General features: G+C 38.6%; 1 protein-coding gene across 1 annotated transcript in view; it reads left to right on the forward strand.

The window, feature by feature from the left end:
* Positions 1-18,627, forward strand: part of LOC126199608 (alpha-protein kinase 1-like) — a 135,118-nt gene extending 116,491 nt beyond the window's left edge. The window contains exons 2-3 of the mRNA XM_049936536.1: positions 18,169-18,273; positions 18,419-18,627. Of these exons, the coding sequence (XP_049792493.1) occupies positions 18,169-18,273; positions 18,419-18,627 (314 nt within the window). The remainder of the gene's footprint in view (positions 1-18,168; positions 18,274-18,418) is intronic.
* The last annotated feature ends 1,746 nt before the right edge of the window (positions 18,628-20,373 follow it).

The following is a 20,373-nucleotide window of genomic DNA, read 5'->3' on the forward strand; positions in this document are numbered from 1 at the left end:
CATTTGACAAGAACAGATCGAATGCGTTTTTCCATATTATTGAAGTAGCAATTTTCCCGTAATTTATGAAAGCATTTTCTGGGACCAAAGTGTGCATAACTGAAATGCGTATACCAAATCAGCTTATTAACCCACTCATCAGGAATACAAACTAACCAAACACAGTTGTCGACCGATTTTCGTTTAAAAAGAATGTCGTTGCGAACTAAATAATGCTGTCTAATCGCTACGCTTTCCTTTCTCCTCCACTTCTCCTTAATGTCCTTCCAGATTGGATCTTTATTTTGCTCCTTAGCGATGTCCTGGAGCGAAGACGAAATAAAGTTCTCAAAAGCAACACCTTGAATATACATCGAACAATAATGGTTTTCTTTGCAGTCCTCTTCAGCACTTTGTTTCAAACCCATAGGTGCACGTGATAAAGCATCAGCAACAATATTTGAAGATCCCTGTATGTAAACAATACTAAAATCAAATTCCTGTAGGTACAGCGCCCATCGTGACAATCTTCCATGAGTTAATTTTGTCGACATAAGATATTCCAGAGCTCGATGATCGGTGTAAACCTTAGTATGTCTGCCATACAAAAATGTGCGAAATTTTGTGAAAGCCCAAACAACAGCCAAAGCTTCAAGTTCTGTAATCGAATAATTCTTTTCGGATTTAGAGAGAACACGACTTCCAAAGGCAATAGTTTTCTGTACTACAATGCCGTCTTCTTCTATCTCTTGAAATAAGTGTGCACCTAGGCCTTTGTATGATGAGTCCGTCGCCAAACAAAAATCTTTAGATAAATCCGGATGTGAAAGAAGTGGATCAGCAACTAAAGCATCACGAAGTTGTTCAAATTCTGACTGAGCTTCCTCATCCCAACACCAGTTAGATTTCTTTCCAGATAGTTCACGTAAACGAGGTGTGGCCAAATTGTCCAATATAACAAAGCGTCTAAGAAAATTACAGACACCAAGGAAACTACGAACATCACGTTTTGTGGTAGGAACAGCATAATTACGAATAGCGTCTAGTTTCTCTGGATCAGGAAGAATACCTTCTGTAGAAATAATGTGACCGAGAAATTTCACCTGAGAACGACCAAATTCAGATTTTTCCAAGTTCACTGTCATGCCAACTCGTGCAAAAATACGTAATAATGAATCCATAATTTTGTTATGCTCACTCCAAGAACGTTTAGCAATAAGAATGTCGTCAACATATGAAGTAATATTGTCACGAAGATAAACAGGTAAAATTTCATTTAAACTACGAATGAATGCTGCAGAAGATACAGTAAGTCCAAACGGTAATTTCCGAAACTGGTAACAGTTACCAAAGGCTAAAAAGGCAGTGTAATTTCTACAATCAGGGTGGAGTTCTATTTGCCAAAAACTTGCGCGCATATCAATCGTGGATAAAACTTTAATTCCATGGAAATGTTGAAGAAGTTCATCTAAATTTTGTGGACGGTCAGTTTCAGGAATAATAATATTATTTATCTGTCTGGAATCCAGAACCAAACGAATTGATCCATCCTTTTTAAGAACGACATGTAATGGGCTGGTATAAGGGCTGACTGCTGGCTCAATAATGCCCTGATCTAACATGTATTGAAGTTCATTATTAACCTTGTCTCTGTAAGCCAAAGGAATAGCGTACGTTTTCCCGCGAAATGGTGTGTGTTCTTTCACTTTAAATAAATATTGTAAACCTTGTATAGTTCCTGTGTGATGACTAAACACTGTAGCATGTGAAGTCAAAATGTGGTGCAACTCTTCTCTTGCAACGTCATCTGGCACTTCAGCTTTCTTAACCTTTTCATTAATTAATTCTTCGCTATTAATTATATCCTCCATCGCGTCCCTGTATCTATTGTCATTGTCATGAATAAACACACTGTCGTCATAATGCTCAACGAAAACATCAGAAGTAAGAAACCTTAAACATTTTGTATCTGATTCAGATCTTGCTAAACACTCGAAAAATTTCAAACATTTCGGCATTCCGGCAACAGTCAAATTCACACTTCCTTCTTTAAAGTTCAAAATTGCCTTATGTGTGTTAAGAAACTCCATACCTAATATAATCTGTGTACTGAGTAATGGAACAATAATAAAATTAGCGGACAATTCGTATCCTTGGCAAATGAAATTTAGGTTGGTCTGTTGTTTAACTTCCACACCTTTTCCAGAAATCGCTCCTCGAATTGTAGTTTTAGAAATAGGTAACACAGGACAGGCAATAGTTCTTTCACATATACGAAAAACTGATTCACTAATGACGTTCAATGGGCTCCCAGAATCTAAAACTGCAGTGAACTTATTCTTACCCACACATCCTTCAATAACAGGATGTAAAAATGCGTCTACATTATTTTCCTTTTCGCCTAGCAAAAAGTCTCTCATATCTTCCAGGCGTACGTAGTGTAAAATTGTAGTGTCATTACTTTCTGAACCGTCTATATTGCTGCCAGAAGCCGAAGCTGCAAGTCATGGTCGATTGTTTGCGTCACGTCTTTGATTATTCCCGTCATTTCGCGGATCAATTTCTACTATTTCCACTTGTCTCTCTGAATTTCTGTCACACGGAGGATGCCAATTAGGTCCTTCCTGTCTGTTAGATGCAAATTCTTGGTTGTGTCTGTTATTAAAATTTCTGTTTTCCTGTCTGTCTGCATAACTACTTCTTGTATAATTTCGACTGTCACTTCTGAAATTATTGTTAGACCTACTACCCTGGTTATTTCTGTAGTAAGAGTTTCTATTATTGTATGAATAATTTCTGTCTTGATGATACCGATTACTGTTTCCGTATGATTGATCATTCCGGTAAGAATTACCGTTATTATAATTGTCTGTGTAATGTCTGTTAGAACGTCTGTTATTGTCATAAGGCTGGTATCTATTGTCCTGTCTGTTACGTCTGTCATTCTCAAAATTACCCATATAACGCCCGTTCCGATCACTATCCCTTTTCTCTGAAAATCTATCGTAATTACTGTTACTGAAAAAGTTACAAGAAGTCCCGTCGTCGTTGTCATACTCAAGTTCTTGTAACAAGGTCTTAAAAGTCTCGATGTCGTCTTTACATCTTCCAGCTAAAGCAATTTGTCTTACGGATTGTGGCAGCTTAGTTAAACAAATGCGAATTAATTCAGTCGGGCTATAAGGGTTGGACAGGAACTGATTCTTTCGAATCATGTCTTCAAAGTATTCTGCCGGCGTGCGGAACTCAGACTGTTTAAAATTACGCTGCATAATCAGACTATGTTTGACTATGTCTTGTGTGTTTTCCGACCAATATGCCGATAGAAATGCATGATAAAAATCATTCAGATTATTACAATCTCTAATGAGTGCGCGCATCCGCGTCGCCGGTTCGTTTTCTAAATATCCACACATAAATTCCAGTTTGTGACTTAGAGGCCAATTTGGTGGAAGTGCGTACATAAACTGATCTAACCATGAACATGGATGTATGTCATTCTTAGAATTGCGGAAGATCTTAAATTTCCGAACAGTCAAAAAGTGTTTATAGTCAAAGTTTTCGCCTCGTGGCGACAAGGCCTACCACGTCTGTCCCAGTCCCTGTGTTGATTATTGTCAAATTCGCGCGTCTGGCGCTCTCTTGTTGCATCCCGTAAATGAAACAAATTACCTTCTTCAAACCCCCCTGGTATCTGTGATTCTAAATTTCTTTTGCTGTCTTTTCCTACGATTTCGCCTTCAATTTGTTTGACTTGCATTCGTAATGCCTCAAATTCCCTTTTAACGCGTTCATTAAATTTTCCCTGATTTTCAACATGTTTATTTATGTTCTGGTACTCTTCGGTTTCTGAAAATGGTAATGGAGCTGTATCATCCGAATCTCTGTCCCCATGTAAACAAAGATTTGTCACTTTATCTGAAATCTCCTCAACTCTTTCCGATAAGTCACCTATTTTTTCTTTCTGTTTACTTACGTCTTCCGTAAGTGTCGCGACTCGGGTTTCAGTATTGACACATTTGATAGTTAACTGTTCATATTGTTGTGTTAGATTATTTATTCTGTCATTTGGTACGGATTCCTCGATTCTCTCAAATATTTCTTCCTTATCATGTGCACATTGTAAATTTAACTCTGAAAGTTTTTGTACTATCACGCGATCTCTTTCTTCCTGTTCTCTATCTTGTTCCCTTTGTCTGATCTCTACTGCAATTAATCTATTATTGTGAGAATTCAAAATCGGTTGTACTTCTCTGATTTCTTTCTTTAATTCATCTTTCATGTTTTTGAAACATGTCCTTATTCGTGAATCTAACCGTGTTTCCAGTGTTGCCATATCAGTTTTTAATTCAGATCCCAAAGTTCCCATCTCGGTTTTGATTGTTCCTATTTGTGAGTCTAACCGTGTTTCCATTGTTCCCATTTGTGATCCCAGTGAGTCTAACCGTGTTTCCATTGTTCCCCTTTGTAAGTCTAACCGTGTTGTCACTGTTTTTAATTCAGATCCCAAATTTAATATTGCACCCATCAACTGCTCCATAATAGCCGGTTCGAAATTCTTTCGCCCCTAACATTTCCCGCGAAACCAATTTCTTTCGTCATGGCTGTAAAGCTATCTGTGTTCGATACTATTTCAGAATCTTCTATCGTTAATCTCGTATTCTGTGAATTTTCTGATTGAGAAAAATTTTGAATTCGTTCCGGACTATTTTCCCGACTTATTAAATTGTTTTCCACTTCATTATTCATGATACTGTTTTCCTCTGTTGGCGAATTCGCCATGTTAACAATTTCTTCATTCTCACTATCCATCATTTTTGCCTTTTTCATTGATCGTGTAATCATTTACAAAACATACAAAACTCGTCACTATATGAAAATTACACAGAATGACACTTTATCTCCAACAATACCATTCACACGAAATGTTTCCCTCAAACACGATTAATCGAACAATTGAAATAATTGCACTAATTGTCAAACCCGTAGACAAGACAACAGAAATGAAATTTTGCAAAAAAAAAAGATACCATTAGAAGAATGACAATTACCAAATCTACACATGCAAAATAGACTACAATTACTAAGCTACAAATTACTACAACAATACTACTGTCTACTATTTTTACAATCAGAAGATTCCAGGGGACGACCCGAAACAGCGGTCGCCACGTGCATGGGGGCTTAATTATAAAAGATGAAAATAATTTTAATTTTTTGCTTTAGTAGCTGTCTGTTCGATTACGAAGTCTCGTAAACGGTTGGCCCTGACTAGTATTATTGCGCAATCTGACTGCATAGAACAACAACAAAGAATGAAATGGAAATTTTCATTAACACAATTAATTAATTAAGTCCCCAGAAACTATAAAACCTACGAAACCAAAGCACAAGTGTAACTGTTCTGTATGTGGAAGTATGACTCAACGCACATCTGGCACGGTTCTTCTTCAACAAGACAAGAATTTTTAAATACCAATTATACTGACGTGATGAAAGAAAATTAGAAATACTATAATTGCGCAAAAAAACCAGAATTACACTCTAATACAAGAACACACGCCAGATGCTTTGTTGACTGAACCTGTAATGACGCATTATTCAGGACATTGAAATAATGAGAAAGAAAAGAAAAGTAGTTTGTTACCTTAATTTATATTGATGAAAAGCACTCTAGACATTACAATCTCTCCACACCGACTCGCTACTATCACATCTCAACAAGAACTTTTCAGTATCACATCTCAGCAAGCACTCCCTACTAGCACATCTCAACAAACACTCTCTGCTACGAGTTCTTAACAAGCACTGACTACCACGAGCTCTCCCCAAGCACTGCCCACTACGAGTTCTCAATAATCACTGCCAGTGGAGGCGGCGGAACAATACTCTCTAGGGCGATCTCTGGCGCTGTGGCTCAGTGTAGCCCCCTTTCAATCTTTCCACAGAAGTACAACACCAAGTGAGACAATTTGAAGTTCTTTTCCCAGAAGTATTTATCAGCATAGCCAAGACACTGAAATGTCGTAGTAATATTCCATGATTTCATTTTGGCATTACATTAGGTACACCAAACAGTGGGACCATAATAACGTCTCCATCGCTCACGGTGGTGGACAGCATGTCGTGTCAACACCACACTCTTACAAGGCACACCAACGTAGAATTAGTGCAAAGACCAAATATAGTGCTCCATGATCAGTAAGATGTACAGGACAAATGGATATTGCAGTAATTCAGGGTAGTGAGGTCAGAAGGTGAAGGACATTAAGTCACATACTAGTCTTCATTAGGAATTACATTAGTAGTTTACGGCATTCATAGCCCAGTTATTGAACATTTCTGTACCATGTATGTAGTATTACAGAAAAATGTTCATTAATTGTTTTACATAGAATATTTGCACCCATTCTCTAATTACAAATCATCAGAAGTCATTACTTAAAACAGGAGGTAGTCAATAATAATGTTGATACTCAATCATTGGTCATCCCAATACAGTCATCATTTCTCAGTTACAAAGCATTATTAATTAGTAGCATTCATTTTCCAGTTACAAAACAGTATTAATTAATCATTTGTCATTTCAATATAGCAATAATCAGTAGCCTTCTTTTCCTAGTTGCCCGCATCTCGTGGTCGTGCGGTAGCGTTCTCGCTTCCCACGCCCGGGTTCCCGGGCTCGATTCCCGGCGGGGTCAGGGATTTTCTCTGCCTCTTGATGGCTGGGTGTTGTGTGCTGTCCTTAGGTTAGTTAGGTTTAAGTAGTTCTAAGTTCTAGGGGACTGATGACCATAGATGTTAAGTCCCATAGTGCTCAGAGCCATTTGAACCATTTTTTCCTAGTTACAAAGCATTATTAAATAATCGCATTCTTTTCCCAGTTACAAAGCATAATGATTAGCATTCAGTTTCTAGTTACAAAGCATAATTAGTAGCATTCTTTTCCTAGTTACAAAGCATTATTAGTAGCATTCTTTTCCTAGTTACAAAGCATTGGTCATCTCAATACAGCAATTAGTAGTATTTTCCTAGTTACAAAGCATTATTAATAGTTCTTTCTAGTTACAAAGCATTGGTCATCTCAATACAGTAATTACTAGTATTTTCCTATTTACAAAGCATTATTAGTAATTCTTTCTAGTTACAAAGCATTGGTCATCTCTATACAGTAATTAATAGTATTTATTTTTCAGGTAACATATTATTCATAGCTGATCAGCATTACTCAGAACTCTCTTAAACTGGTATCATTATTTGGGACTGGTAATACATTTTTTTTTTTGTTAGCAATGCATTGCGTTGGGTAATTATAGGGGAAAGCAAGAGAGAAAAATTTGCTTCTGGGTTGTTGGTGTAAATGAAAATGTGTAACGTCATTCGTCATAAGTCAGCTGTGGGAAGATTATGAAACAAGTAGAGTATATATAATCACATTCATATATGATATAGATTTAATGAACAACTGTTTATAGCACATTAATTTCATAAATAATTTCTCCTGCGAAAATATACAAAAAATGGATTATTAAGCTGAAAGAAGGAATGCATTTTATGCTGAAAAGTAGTGAACTTCGAATTAACAGGTAGTGAAATGTGTATAAAAATGTGTTGCATAGCTGTCCTTTCCAAAACCTTCCGTCATTATACTATGCAATATAACACCTGCTGTCAAAACGAACTGCAACAAATACTTAAATAACTACATAGCATAAATACATAACTTCAACAATATCCTCATCTGTAAAGAAAAAAACTTCATTATCCATCACTTCATTACTTATATTATCGTAACTCCATTATTATCATCACCTGTGAAGAAAAACTTCATTATCCATAGTAGCATATTCTTCATCATTATTCATCAGCATTCATTATCATCTGCAAAAAAAATCATTTCATTACTCATTACACAACTATTCCTTATCTCTAGCATATTTCATCACTAAAACTAAGATGTGAAGTTCTGTCTGACAGGCTGCATCAATCGCTTCGTATTCTGAAAGAAAAAGATAGTTAAGACTGCTATTCTACGATGTGTATAGTATTTTCTTGTTAATGCTTGTTAATTCTGATCCATTTACTCTTCCTCATAAGGTTTTTGCATCTTCTTTCGTTTATTCCGTAGGTGAAATCCCCATGTCTGTTTAATTTATTTCCTTTAGTCGTTGTTTCCTTCTGAAAATGATGAACAAAGAGTAATGTCTTGCATTTAAATCATATACCCATTAAATAATGACTGGTTTATAGTAACATAATTTGAGCATACAGCAGACCATGACAGAAAACGTAATATGTCAAAAAACATAGACAGTGTTCAGATGCAAAAATGTACACAGAATATCATACAGCAGCAGCAAAAAAAAAAAAAAAATGTAAAACAGTCACGGTGTTGAGATATCATAGGGCAAAAGAAATGTCAAAGTCAACTGGTGTTTGTTATATCTTAACCATTTCATAGTGCATACAAACAAAACATGAAAACAATCGTACATACATAAACAAACGATGACAACTTGCCAAGAAAAAATGCGATAATCATCAATAAGGAGTCATGTGAATATAATTGCATAAGTAGTCATAAAATGTGTAAGTTCATTTGGAAAAATGTGCACGGTCTGATGTGTAACGACAAGAAGAGCATAAAAGCGAGAATTAAAGACTTTAATGGAGAAAAAATTTCATAAAAATTGATATGTCACTAGATAACATTGCATAATTATTCATAAGATACGTAAGTTTCTCTAAAAATAAAATGTGCACAGTCTGATATGTAACGACAAGAAGAGCGACCTACTAACCTTACCTTGGTGGGCACTTGCCAAGAAAAAATACGATAATCATCAATAGGTAGTCATGTGAATATAATTGCAGAAATAGTCATAAAATGTGTAAATGGCATCATAGCATGTTAAATCATAAAGTGTCTTCACTCAATAAAGGGTTTAATGCTAGAGACATGGTGGTTGCCTTTACTTTTTCTGGTTCTCAGAGTTTCGACGTGTACAACATTGGGGTGAGGAATGCTGCGAATCCGATATGGACCTGCGTATAGAAGTTCAAATTTACTGCACTTACCTTTTATTCTGCTGGATAAATAGTGTGTACGTACTAATATCTTCTGTCCAATGTGAAAGTCTCGGCGTGTACAAACCTGTTTTTGCTGTCTTCTCCGGCGCTCTGCGGCACGTTTGATGTTGTTCAGCGCAATGTCAATTATTTCGTGCTGTCGTAATCGACGAGATGTAGGAAGATTTACTAATTCTGTAATTTTGTTTGGTGGTTCAACGTTTTTCAGTATAACAGACGGAGATAGCATAGTGGATTCATTTGGAATGGAATTAATTACATCTTGGAATGAGAATATGTGTGTGTCCCAATCAATATGTCTTTTGTGGCAGTATATTCTACACAGTTTACCAATTTCTTTCATTAATCGTTCACAGGGGTTCGAAGAAGCATGGTACCTGGATAGATAGATCGGAGAAATGTTTCTAGCTCGTAACATGCGTGTCCATATAGCAGATGAAAATTGTGATCCATTGTCAGAAATTACTTTCAACACATGCCCTACATGAAATAGAAAATGTTTTACAAATGCTTTCAAAACGGTTTTAGCAGTGGCTTTGCGTAACGGAGTGAAGGTAACAAATTTTGAAGTGAGTTCAACAGCGACAAAGATGTAGCAAAAACCTCTATTGGTTCTGGGAATCGGACCAAAAATGTCTACAGCGGCCATATGTCTTAATTTAACAGGTACAATGGGATATAATGGAGGAATATGTGAAGTTGTGTCTGACTTAGCTTTCTGGCAAATTTTACATGACGCTAAAACTCGTCGTATACGTTTTTCCATGTTGGTAAAATTACAGTTCTGTCTCAGTATAAGAAAACATTTTCTGGCTCCGTAATGTGCGTAACTTAAATGAGTATACCAGATTAATTTGTTAACCAGTTCATCAGGAATGCATAATAACCAATTGTTGCTGTCAGGATGAGAGCGGCGAAACAGAATGTCATTGCGTACAGTGTAATGGTTTCTAATCGTAACATTATTCTTATCTTGCCAAAGGTGTTTAATTTCTTTCCACACATTGTCTTTACTTTGCTCTTGTGCTATGTCCTGTAATGACGACGAAATAAAATTTTCAAATGCAACTTGCTGAATGTACATGACGCTGAAATTTGCTTTGCAGAAGTTGGTTGCGATGTCTTGCTGATTGTTGCTGAGAGAACGAGATAGTGCGTCTGCTATAACATTTTGTGTGACGGGAATGTGAACTATTGTAAAATTAAATTCCTGTAAATAAAGCTTCCATCTACTTAATCTGTTGTGTGTGAATTTAGCTGAAAGTAAAAATTGTATAGCTCTGTGGTCTGTGTAAACGGTGGTGTGTCTTCCATAAAGAAAATGCCGAAATCTGGTAAAAGCCCATACAACACATAATGTATCCAATTCCGTAACGGAGTAATTTCGTTCAGCAGGCGACAGAATGCGACTTGCAAATGCGATGTTTTTAATTATTGTTGAGCCATCTTCTTCAATTTCCTGAAAAATGTGAACGCCTAAAGCGGTGTTGGAACTGTCGGTGGCAATGGAAAAATTTCTGGTAAGATCTGGGTGCGATAAAAGTGGTGCATTCAACAAAGCATGTTTTAGGTTCATGAATTCAGAATGTGCTTGCTTATCCCAAGACCAAATAGTGTTTTTACCTGTCAATTGACATAATCTACGTGTGTCTAAAGCAGAGTGATGAATAAATTTACGAAAAAAGTTAATTAAACCCAAAAAACTGCGTAGTTGCTTCTTCGTCTTAGGAACAGTAATGTCACGTAAAGCTCGAAGTTTTTCCGGATCAGGCGCAATGCCTTCTGCTGAAATTACGTGTCCAAGAAATTTTATAGAAGTTTTGCCAAAGTGCGATTTACTAATATTAACTGTAAGTCCTTGTGCATGAAAAGTTTGTAACAGTCGTTCAAGAATCATATTGTGTTCAGACCAGTTAGCTTCTGCGATAAGAATGTCGTCTACGTACGTCGTAATTCTGTCTTTAAGTTCTGTCGGAAGTATTGTGTTCAAACCACAAATAAAAGCTGCAGAAGAAATAGTTAAACCGAATGGTAATTTGCAAAATTGATAACAGTCGCCAAAACAGAGAAAAGCTGTACCCTTTCTGCAATTCGGATGAAGTGGAATTTGCCAAAATCACGATTTCAGATCTAATGTAGAATAAATAGCCGTACCATGAAATTTCTGTAGAAGTTCCTCTAGTGTCTGTGGTCGATCTGTTTCATTAATAATTATGTCATTAATGTGACGCGAATCAGTACAAGGCGAAGTGAGCCATCTTTTTTCTTAACAATATGCAGCGGGTTTGTGTACGGACTAACTGCCGGTTCTATAATTCCTTGGTCGAGCATATCCTGCAATTCGTTTTTAACTTGTTCTCTGTGAATATATGGAATGGGATAATGTTTAGCTTTAAATGTGTCGTGCTGTTTGACTTGAAATTCATACATAAAGCCGGACATAGTACCAGGAATGTTGTCGAAAACTGGAGCTTGCTGTAAAAGAATTTTGTGTAGTTGCGTGCGTTCGTCGTCTGTATTTGCACTGCTTTGTTTAACTTTATCAGAAATCATCTGCATTACGTCGTAGTCAGTTTCGTCTGGAGTGTTATAGTTATGTGCGTACGTATCTGCGAACAATGTGGAATTACTGTCTAAGTTACGTGTTGCGGAAATGACCTCTGTACGATTAATTGTTTGTTCTTCACAGATAATGAGTGCTGAAATTCTAAAGCCAATTACACATTTTCGTCCTTCAACATTAAATAAGAATTCTGAAAATCAACCACTGCGTCGTGTTGTACGAGAAAATTAGTACCTAAAATAACGTCTGTTGTCAATAAAGGAACAATCCAAAAATTTGAGTGAAAAGTATGACCTGCAATACAAAATGATAAATGTGTCTGTAATTTAACGTCTACTCCTTTACTCGATACTGCTCCTTTTACTTTCGTTTTGCCTAATGGTAATGTAGGATAGGTATTCTCTTTATTACACTCGTTAAAAGTTTCTTCATTTATTACTGACATAGGTGATCCAGAATCGATTACTGCTGAAAATTTCGATGAACTTATTTTAATTTCGATGACAGGATGTGAAATGGTTTTCTGAATAACTGGTCTTTCCTGCAAAAGAGTGTCTCTGATATCGTCAAAAGTAATTACATTTTCATGAACAATATTTTGCGTGTCAAAAGTAGTGCTTGTGTTACTGGAAGATGCGATCTGTACAGTATCTAGTCAGATTCTATCTGACGTGTTATTATTATCAGGAGGATGTTGTGGCATTTCTACTATTTGAACTGTTCTATTACTTCTTCCAGACGTATTACGCTCTGGATGATACCTACTGTCGGGTTCATTCATGAGAATATGTTCTTGCGGATGATTTTGCTGTTCGTAAGACCGACTGTTATTATACGTACGCATAATTGTGCTCATCGTTTTTACGTCTGTCGTAATAGTCATTCCTATACGGTGCATTGCGATAGGATTTGAAATACTGTGTTTCCTGTACGTAATTATTTCCCTGCCGCCGTGCGTTACTATTTGTTGTACCAGGGACTATACGTTCACGCGGCGAAACATTAAAGTTAGGTTGACCTTGTGCATTACATTGTTGGTTAGGTATGCTAACCGACTGGTTTTCATGCTGTTGTGGTGTAAAACGTCTATTGTTACAAAAATGTGGTTCCTGTTGCTGACAATTTTGACGATATTGATAGTTGGAATTTTGTCTGTTATTAAAGTTTTGGTGGTTGTCATACCTAAATCGTCTGTTACTTTTACTATTGAAATTACGTGGTTGATCGTAATTACTGTAAGTTTGCTGGCCTTGGTTGTTATATGAAAAATTTTTGTTTAGGAGGGAATAGTCTGATTGCTGCACTTCTAAAAGCTGTAACAAATCCCTGAATGCCGAAATATTTTCCTTCTGCTGACCCGTTAAAAGTGACACTCTTAATGATCGTGGCAACTTAGAAATACATAACTGAATGAGTGCAGATTCACTGTATGGTTCACTTAGGTACTGGTTTTGTTGGACCATGTGCTCAAAAAATTGCGTGACACTGGGAAAATTTGTGTTCTCATAATTTGGTAAACTAATTAGCTGATCTTTAATTCAGCGCTGTGTCGTCTTCGACCTGTACGCTGACAGAAAAGCATTCTGAAATTCTTCTACCGAGTAGCATTGTCTCGCGATCGGTCTCATACGAGTTGCCGGTTCGCCTTCCAAAAAACTGCGAATAAATTCTAGTTTGTGTGTTACGGGCCAAGTCGGTGGAAAGGCAAAGCTAAATTGTTGTATCCAGTCCAGTGGGTAAATCTGTCATTTTTAAACACTTTAAATTTTCTCACTGACAGAAAATGTTTGTAATCAAAATTATCGTCTCTGTATGATGGAACGGGTTCAGTATTGTAAGAGAATCTATTTGTCTGTATCTGTTCAGAATCTAAGTCCCGTACTCTTTGTAGATTACCCAAATTACACGCGCTGCGTGAGTCTGACAAATGTTCGGAAAGTGGCGTCTGCTGTGATGTGTTATTAACTGAAATACTTTTCATCTCTGTTACTTCTTGCTGCAAACTTGACAATATTCTACGCAACGTGTTATTAGACGAATCGATCTCATTAATTGTCTGCTGTAGATTTTGAAATTCAGGTGTCTGATTAAATGAAATCGGTGCGGTATCGTCTGATTTATTGTCATTAGTACTTTCGATAACATCAATACGACTGGCCAATTCATCATATTTTTCAGTCAGTATTTTTGCCTGATCATCGGTTTTAGTGTCAGAGGCATTAATCTGTTTTTGCAATTTACTTGTAGTTTCGTTAAATTTTTTAACGTCAGCTTTGATGTCATCGGAATCCTGTGTTAGTTCTAATTGTTCGAGTCTGTCGGTCACTGTTTGAAAATCTACTGAGTGTGTATCTGTTTTTGATTTAAGGTCAGAAATCGCATCACGTAATTCTGCGTTCAACTGTTCGATGGTATTAGTTTTGTCCAATACTGTAGCAATATTGTTGTCTACATATGTTTTTGCCTTCGCAAACATTTTACGTTTGTCTTCTTGTCTCTGAGCAGTGATTGTTTCCATGACTTGACGTTTGACTTTATTTTGATCCTGAATAAATTTGGGGAAACGCGTATCACTGTTTTGTATGTGGTGATTAAAACGCTCGTCAATTTGAGTGTTCTGTTGGTCGAATTTCGCGTCAATCTTTTCATCCATTGTGCGCGAAAGTTCTGCTGTCATTGCTTTAAACTCGTCGCATAATTGTGTAGCTTTTTCAGAGCATTGTTTACCGACTCTACTAATTTCGTCTCTGAGTGATTCTGTTGCAGCTGTTTGCATATCCCTTAATTCTTGAGCAACCGATCTAATTTCTTCGCTACTTTTTCTTGAACAAGCCTCAATTTCCTCGCGTAACTGTTCCTTAGTATCATGACATTGTGCGGCAATGGCTCTAATCTGTTCACTAAGCTGTCTGGAATTGTTGTCTAATTTTTCATTTAAGTGTTGTTTGAGATTTTCGTTATCTTGTTTGTTCTGTTCTCTAAGTTGTTTGAGATCTTCATTATCATTGTCTAGTTTTTTATCAAATTGTTTAAAAAATGCCATAATTTGATCCAACCCAAAATTAGCATTTCTATTCTCTGTGCTGTTTAATGATGGACCTGGAATTATCTCACTTTCTGTAACCATTTGGTTATTCTGAGATTTACTAAAAGGTTTGCCAGTCGAATGTACACTGTCGGTCACTATTTCGGAATTAAATGGATCCATCGTACTTTCAGTACACTGTCCATTTTCATTAGAAAAATTTGTCTGTACGTTATTTGAATTTTCCAAACCGGGTGTGTTAAGCTGGGCAGCGCTCATTACAATAGGGCGCCCCGCGTCATCAATTGTCGTCAAATTAACAGAGGACACAGTTGAGTTCGTTTGTTCATCAGTACATGAAAATCATCATGAGGGGTTGGAACGCACTGATTGTCAGTGAACGCAGGATTGTCATCATTACACTGCGTGTCACTAGTACTATTGGTGAAGTTGTTTAAGTCGGTAATTTCATTCATAATACCTCGCGATACACTATTCATAGTCTTTCGCGGCATTTTTACAATAGTCACAATTATTCACAATACAACAGAGCAACGAATTGCCGATGATCTGAGGAAAGAAAGTCATAAAATTAGTAAAAGCGTTGCGCCAAATGCAAATTATATCAAGTAAATAAGAGCAAATATCTATCTACTTCTCAGAAGATTCTCAACGAAATACGATCCTGGACCGGATGTCGCCAAGTGTAACCTCCCCGCAAAAATGAAAGAAAATTATTTAAATGAGAATGGACATCGTGCTAAGTGTAACCTCCCCGTAATTATTTTTAAACGATATGAATTGAATGAAAATGCAAATAAAGCCAAATGTTAGCTTCCCACAGTAATAAAAGTCAATGATAACAAAAATGTGCAAAAATGTTAAGTCCCCACAAAATTAACGTTAAGATCAACCTGATGAATTTTATAAGGTCATCTGCGTTGACCTTAGGCCCTGTGCAATAATCAACCTGATAAATTAAATCTGGGAGGAAAAGCAAAGGAAATATTGTTTCAATTATAATGATTATTTTCTTAAAAGATTGCCTTGAGAACAAAATTATTATTGGGGCGATTCTTGAACAAATGAATTACAGTTAACATACATTACATTATCAGATGTGCGCAATGCTGCTTCATTACCTTATTTTAAAAAAGATACCTCGTCCTGAACCTTGACCAGAGACCCATGTCGACGCCCGCCGACTCCTCACACACAACTCCGACTGTCTCTCGCGCGGTACTAGCACAGACTGAACTACATGCTCTCGCGACTCGCTACGTACAACAACTGCCTCGCAACTGAACTGAACTCTCGCGCGGTCAAGCGCAGACTAGCAACGATAAATAACTCTGGTCAGAGATTCTGTCATGCCTCGCCATCGCTGCTACCGAATACATACGTGTTTCAGTATGTGTGTGTGTGTGTGTGTGTGTGTGCGGGAACTGAATTTTCAGAACGGAATATCATGTTATGTAGAAACCTCCTATAGGCCTGAATGCAAAGAATGCTTTATTACAAGGCTTTTGTCTCTTTCATCGCACTAGATTTATGTGACTGAATAATCACTATGACTCCATCATCATTCAGTTATTCAACTTCAAGTGTGTCATGGATGTCTGCGAATAAGGTAATGACGTAGTTCTGTGGAGCGGTAGTGAATGTAGTGTGTAAAGTGTGGTCATGCTTTAGTTGTCACTATTAAAGGTTGGATAGTGCCTGAGTGATTCTGATTGTTGAACAATAGAGTTGTAGCCACACACTAGGAAAATATATTCCGTAGCTATTACTTCCTTAACATGTTACGACAATTAACCTTCAGAACCATCGATTAAAGTGAAAAGAGAATGTTATTGCTTACAGCGTGTTTGAGCTCGTGATATCAAGAAATGCATGTAAAGTTCTCTTGGATATTTATAAGAAACTAATAAATAATCGTCGCCAGGTGAACGCTTTTGATTACTACATGTTCCCTACACAACTTGTAACGCTACTATGTGATATATATTTTATTTGCCACCTGACTTATTTCCAAAGTATGAGCCACGCTTTAAGCACTATGACTCGAATGCGTGATGCAACGCTGATGAGCCGCCATCAGCGTCCCCTATGTCACTTTAGTTTAAGCTTTACAACAGGGTGATTCTCTGTTTTCTGTGTCGTGTAGCGGTTAATTTGTGAATAAGGTGTTGCTGCTTCACGTGAACTCAAACTGCGTAAAAGGAAGATTTGATTCCAAGAAAAAAACATTCACATAAATGTTTCTTCATAAAATGAGGGAGGCATGACTATGAAGCACAATGCCTATGGGGAACAGCAGATATTAAGGATCATTTAGCTGACGTACAGCACATATCAAACATTCACTCTGAAAGCCCTTAAAGAAGTGGACAGTTACTTTGTTTCGAATTCATTCAAACACGGGCAAATAGTAACAGCAGCGAAATTAGCAATGTGCTGTCATACCGTTAAACATCATCATGTCCTAGCAATCAGTGAACTACACTTTCATGCCAAGGTCCAGACTGTTTTATATTTCCGAAGCCGCAGAAAAGACTGACGTTAGACGTAACGAAATCGACAGCAATTGTGAAATAGTTCTTAGAGCCCGACGCTGTGAAACAAAATTCAGCATTTCTTTCAATCTTTTAACGTTAAGAGAAGTAGCCCGCATTCCCCGAATTTTCAATTTGAGAGAAATGTTCCGTTTTGCCAGCCTAAAATTGTGGCAGCTCTAGATACATAGGATGCTGAACGTAAAGTTATCGCGAAATATTACGTTCCATTTTGTCGAATAGCAAAAATTCTACAACCAGCAGGACACAGGCAGTGCTCGCAGACCGGCACAGACTTGTCGAGCGTGGTCAGACTGGCACCGACCTGTCCAGCGCGCTCAGAAAAGCTTTCACCTGCTGGTGGGGTAGAATTTCTGCGTTCCTATTGGCTCCCTGAGAGAAGTGGTGGGTTGATGGAGCAGAGAGTATATAAAGACCGTTCTACCCCCAGTCGTCCTCATTCTTTCAAATGGTTCTAATGGCTCTGAGCACTATGGGACTTAACTTCTGAGGTCATCAGTCCCCTAGAACTTAGAACTACTTAAAGCTAACTAACCTAAGGACATCACACACATCCATGCCCGAGGAAGGATTCGAAGATCAGACCGTAGCGGTCGCGCGGTTCCAGACTGTAGTGCCTAGAACCGCTCGGCCACCCCAGCCGGCCTCATTCTTTCGTCAACCACCGTAGAATGAAGTCGATCGTATTTTTCTCGCTCGTGCGCGTCAGTTCGTTCCTTTCTTGCGTGCGTGTTACCAGTTTAGGTACAAAAACTGAAACATTCAGCAGCGGCATCAAGCACCGTCGGTAGTGCCATTGGCGGAAAACGGCAGAGACCGTTAGAGCATGATGGGGAATTACCTAGTAAGTACAGATTTAAATCGGTAACTGTAACTTTTCTCTTCCACTAAGAATTTCATAGTATTTAATCCATTTCTTCTTCTTATTGTTTCAGCGCATATCCACCGACACCAAAGCGTGGATGGTATGAACCCTATCGTGCAACAGCTGACACAGTTGCACCAGCTGCTCCATCAGCGGCAGCAGCATCGGCAGCATTGTAAGTATATACACCATGTTGATAGTACTGCTGTGGCCAGCGAGTTCGTACATGATTTCGAGAGAGACCACAATCGATAACGGTAACTTTTTTCACTAAGAATTTGGTATTAAATACATGCCCTACTAACGGGTAATTGAAGAAGATGAGAGGCAACAGCAGCAGCAGAGGCAGCAACAACAGGGGTTGCAGTTGCACCACCAGCAGCAACTGCAACAACAACAGTGGCTGCAACTGCAGCAGCAACAGCAACCGCAGCGCCATCAGCTGCACCAGCAACAGCAGTGGAATGAACTGCAGCAACATCAGCAATATCATCGCAAGCAGCATACACATCTTTCATCGAATACATAATGTGTTGCGACGAACGAAACTGGAGGTGTAGATGATTTAGAGGGTCCAACATCGATAGATGTTACTTTTTCACTAATAATTTCGTATTCTTACAGTATATGTCGTGTACACGCAGTTTCTTTCTAAAAAAAGTCTTCAGCTACATAATATGTTGTAGCCGGTGTTGTTGTTGTAGATGATTTCGAGGATCAAAAACGATAAAACGTTCTTTCCTTTTCACTACGAATTTCGTATAGTACTGTATAATTAAACTGAATCGTATAAGTAATATGATGTATATTCTTTGTTGCTGTAGATCACTTCCTGACATAGAAAGAAGGGGGACAGGGAGGGTATATGCTGGAGATATCCAGGAACCATCGCAGAGCTCATGTATAGTTTCTGTGTGTGTATGTTTTGTTATTATTAGATCATTACGTTGCAGGTGATATAGGGGGGAATGAATCGATGGGCCCTCCCCAATTCAGGCGAAGGTGAAATGCCACAGTGGATGGAGGAGATGGAGGGAGACCTTCGTCATCGTGAGGAGATGAGGGAGATGTCAAGGAGCCAGAGCGAAACAGGTAACACAAATACCCACTCTGCTTACTAGTAATCAGTATCCTTTCTTTCCGTGCAGCAGTAGCGACAGCTGGCGGTGTCTAGAACGTTGTACTTAATTTTATTTTCATTATTCTACAGTGAACCAATTCCCGCAATACGCCGTGGCTCGGGTACCGGGGGCGGCGAACGTCCTGTGAGGCGCGCTTCGCTGGCAAGAACGCCGCTAGTCGCCGCGCGGGAAGCGGCCGATGCCGCCCCCACCGCCGCCACCGCTGCCCCCGCCCCTGCCCCAGCCGCGGCTGCCGCAGCATTCGTCTGTCGCCCATGGGCCGCCATCCCTCAGGCTAGCGGGTCAGGGCTGCAGCAACCAGGCTGCTCGCAGCGGCACGATTCCACGGCGTCTCATCCTCCTCCGCCGCCGCCATGCCCCTGCCAATCACGCGAGGCAAAGCAGATACCCTTGTCCACCTTGACAACTCCATCGACTAGTTGTAGTTATAGTATTAGGAATAGAGAAGATCCTACGGCTAGTGGCAGTTCCCTCTCCCGTACATTTAATGAAGGACATCAGGTCAGTGACACCAAACCACAGTTATACTACTCGGTGATTGCAGATGCTTTTGTTGAGCGAATCTCGTTCACGAGGATCGAGAACCCGGCAGGAGGGTAACGAGACCCTGTTGGTTTTCGAAGGGCGTACCGTCCTGACATTTAAATGGAGCTCATCAAGGTAGTCAATGATCCACGGTATCCCGCCATTAATTGCAGTGCGGTGCTTTACATCGAATTGTCGCATCATCCCAAAGTTGAGCCTAGTGTTGAAGAGACAACTCTTCGTTATCTTTGGGGGAAAAAGGCGTGATAACGTGGAGCACGTCAATTACCGAGTGGTTTCGCACGTCCACCTTGTTCGCTACACTCGCTCGTTTTTCCGAGATGGAAGTTAGAGGGTCATCTAAAGCACTCAGCTGGATACTACACCTGGACAACCATACACATGTCTATGATCTCTAAATGGAGGATCTAGCTATATCAAGTTCCCTAAACATATAGCTAATAAGCAGGCATGCATTAATGTCGAAAATAGAAAGTATCAGGCTTGTTTTGCATGGTCAATCCTGGCTTGCGAGAGAAATTAAACAAAACAACCGCAACGCACAACTCAGTACGGCAGATACCTTGACATTCATAAGTGTTACAACT

This window comes from Schistocerca nitens, chromosome 8 (assembly GCF_023898315.1).
Source record: "Schistocerca nitens isolate TAMUIC-IGC-003100 chromosome 8, iqSchNite1.1, whole genome shotgun sequence".
Taxonomy (NCBI): domain Eukaryota; kingdom Metazoa; phylum Arthropoda; class Insecta; order Orthoptera; family Acrididae; genus Schistocerca; species Schistocerca nitens.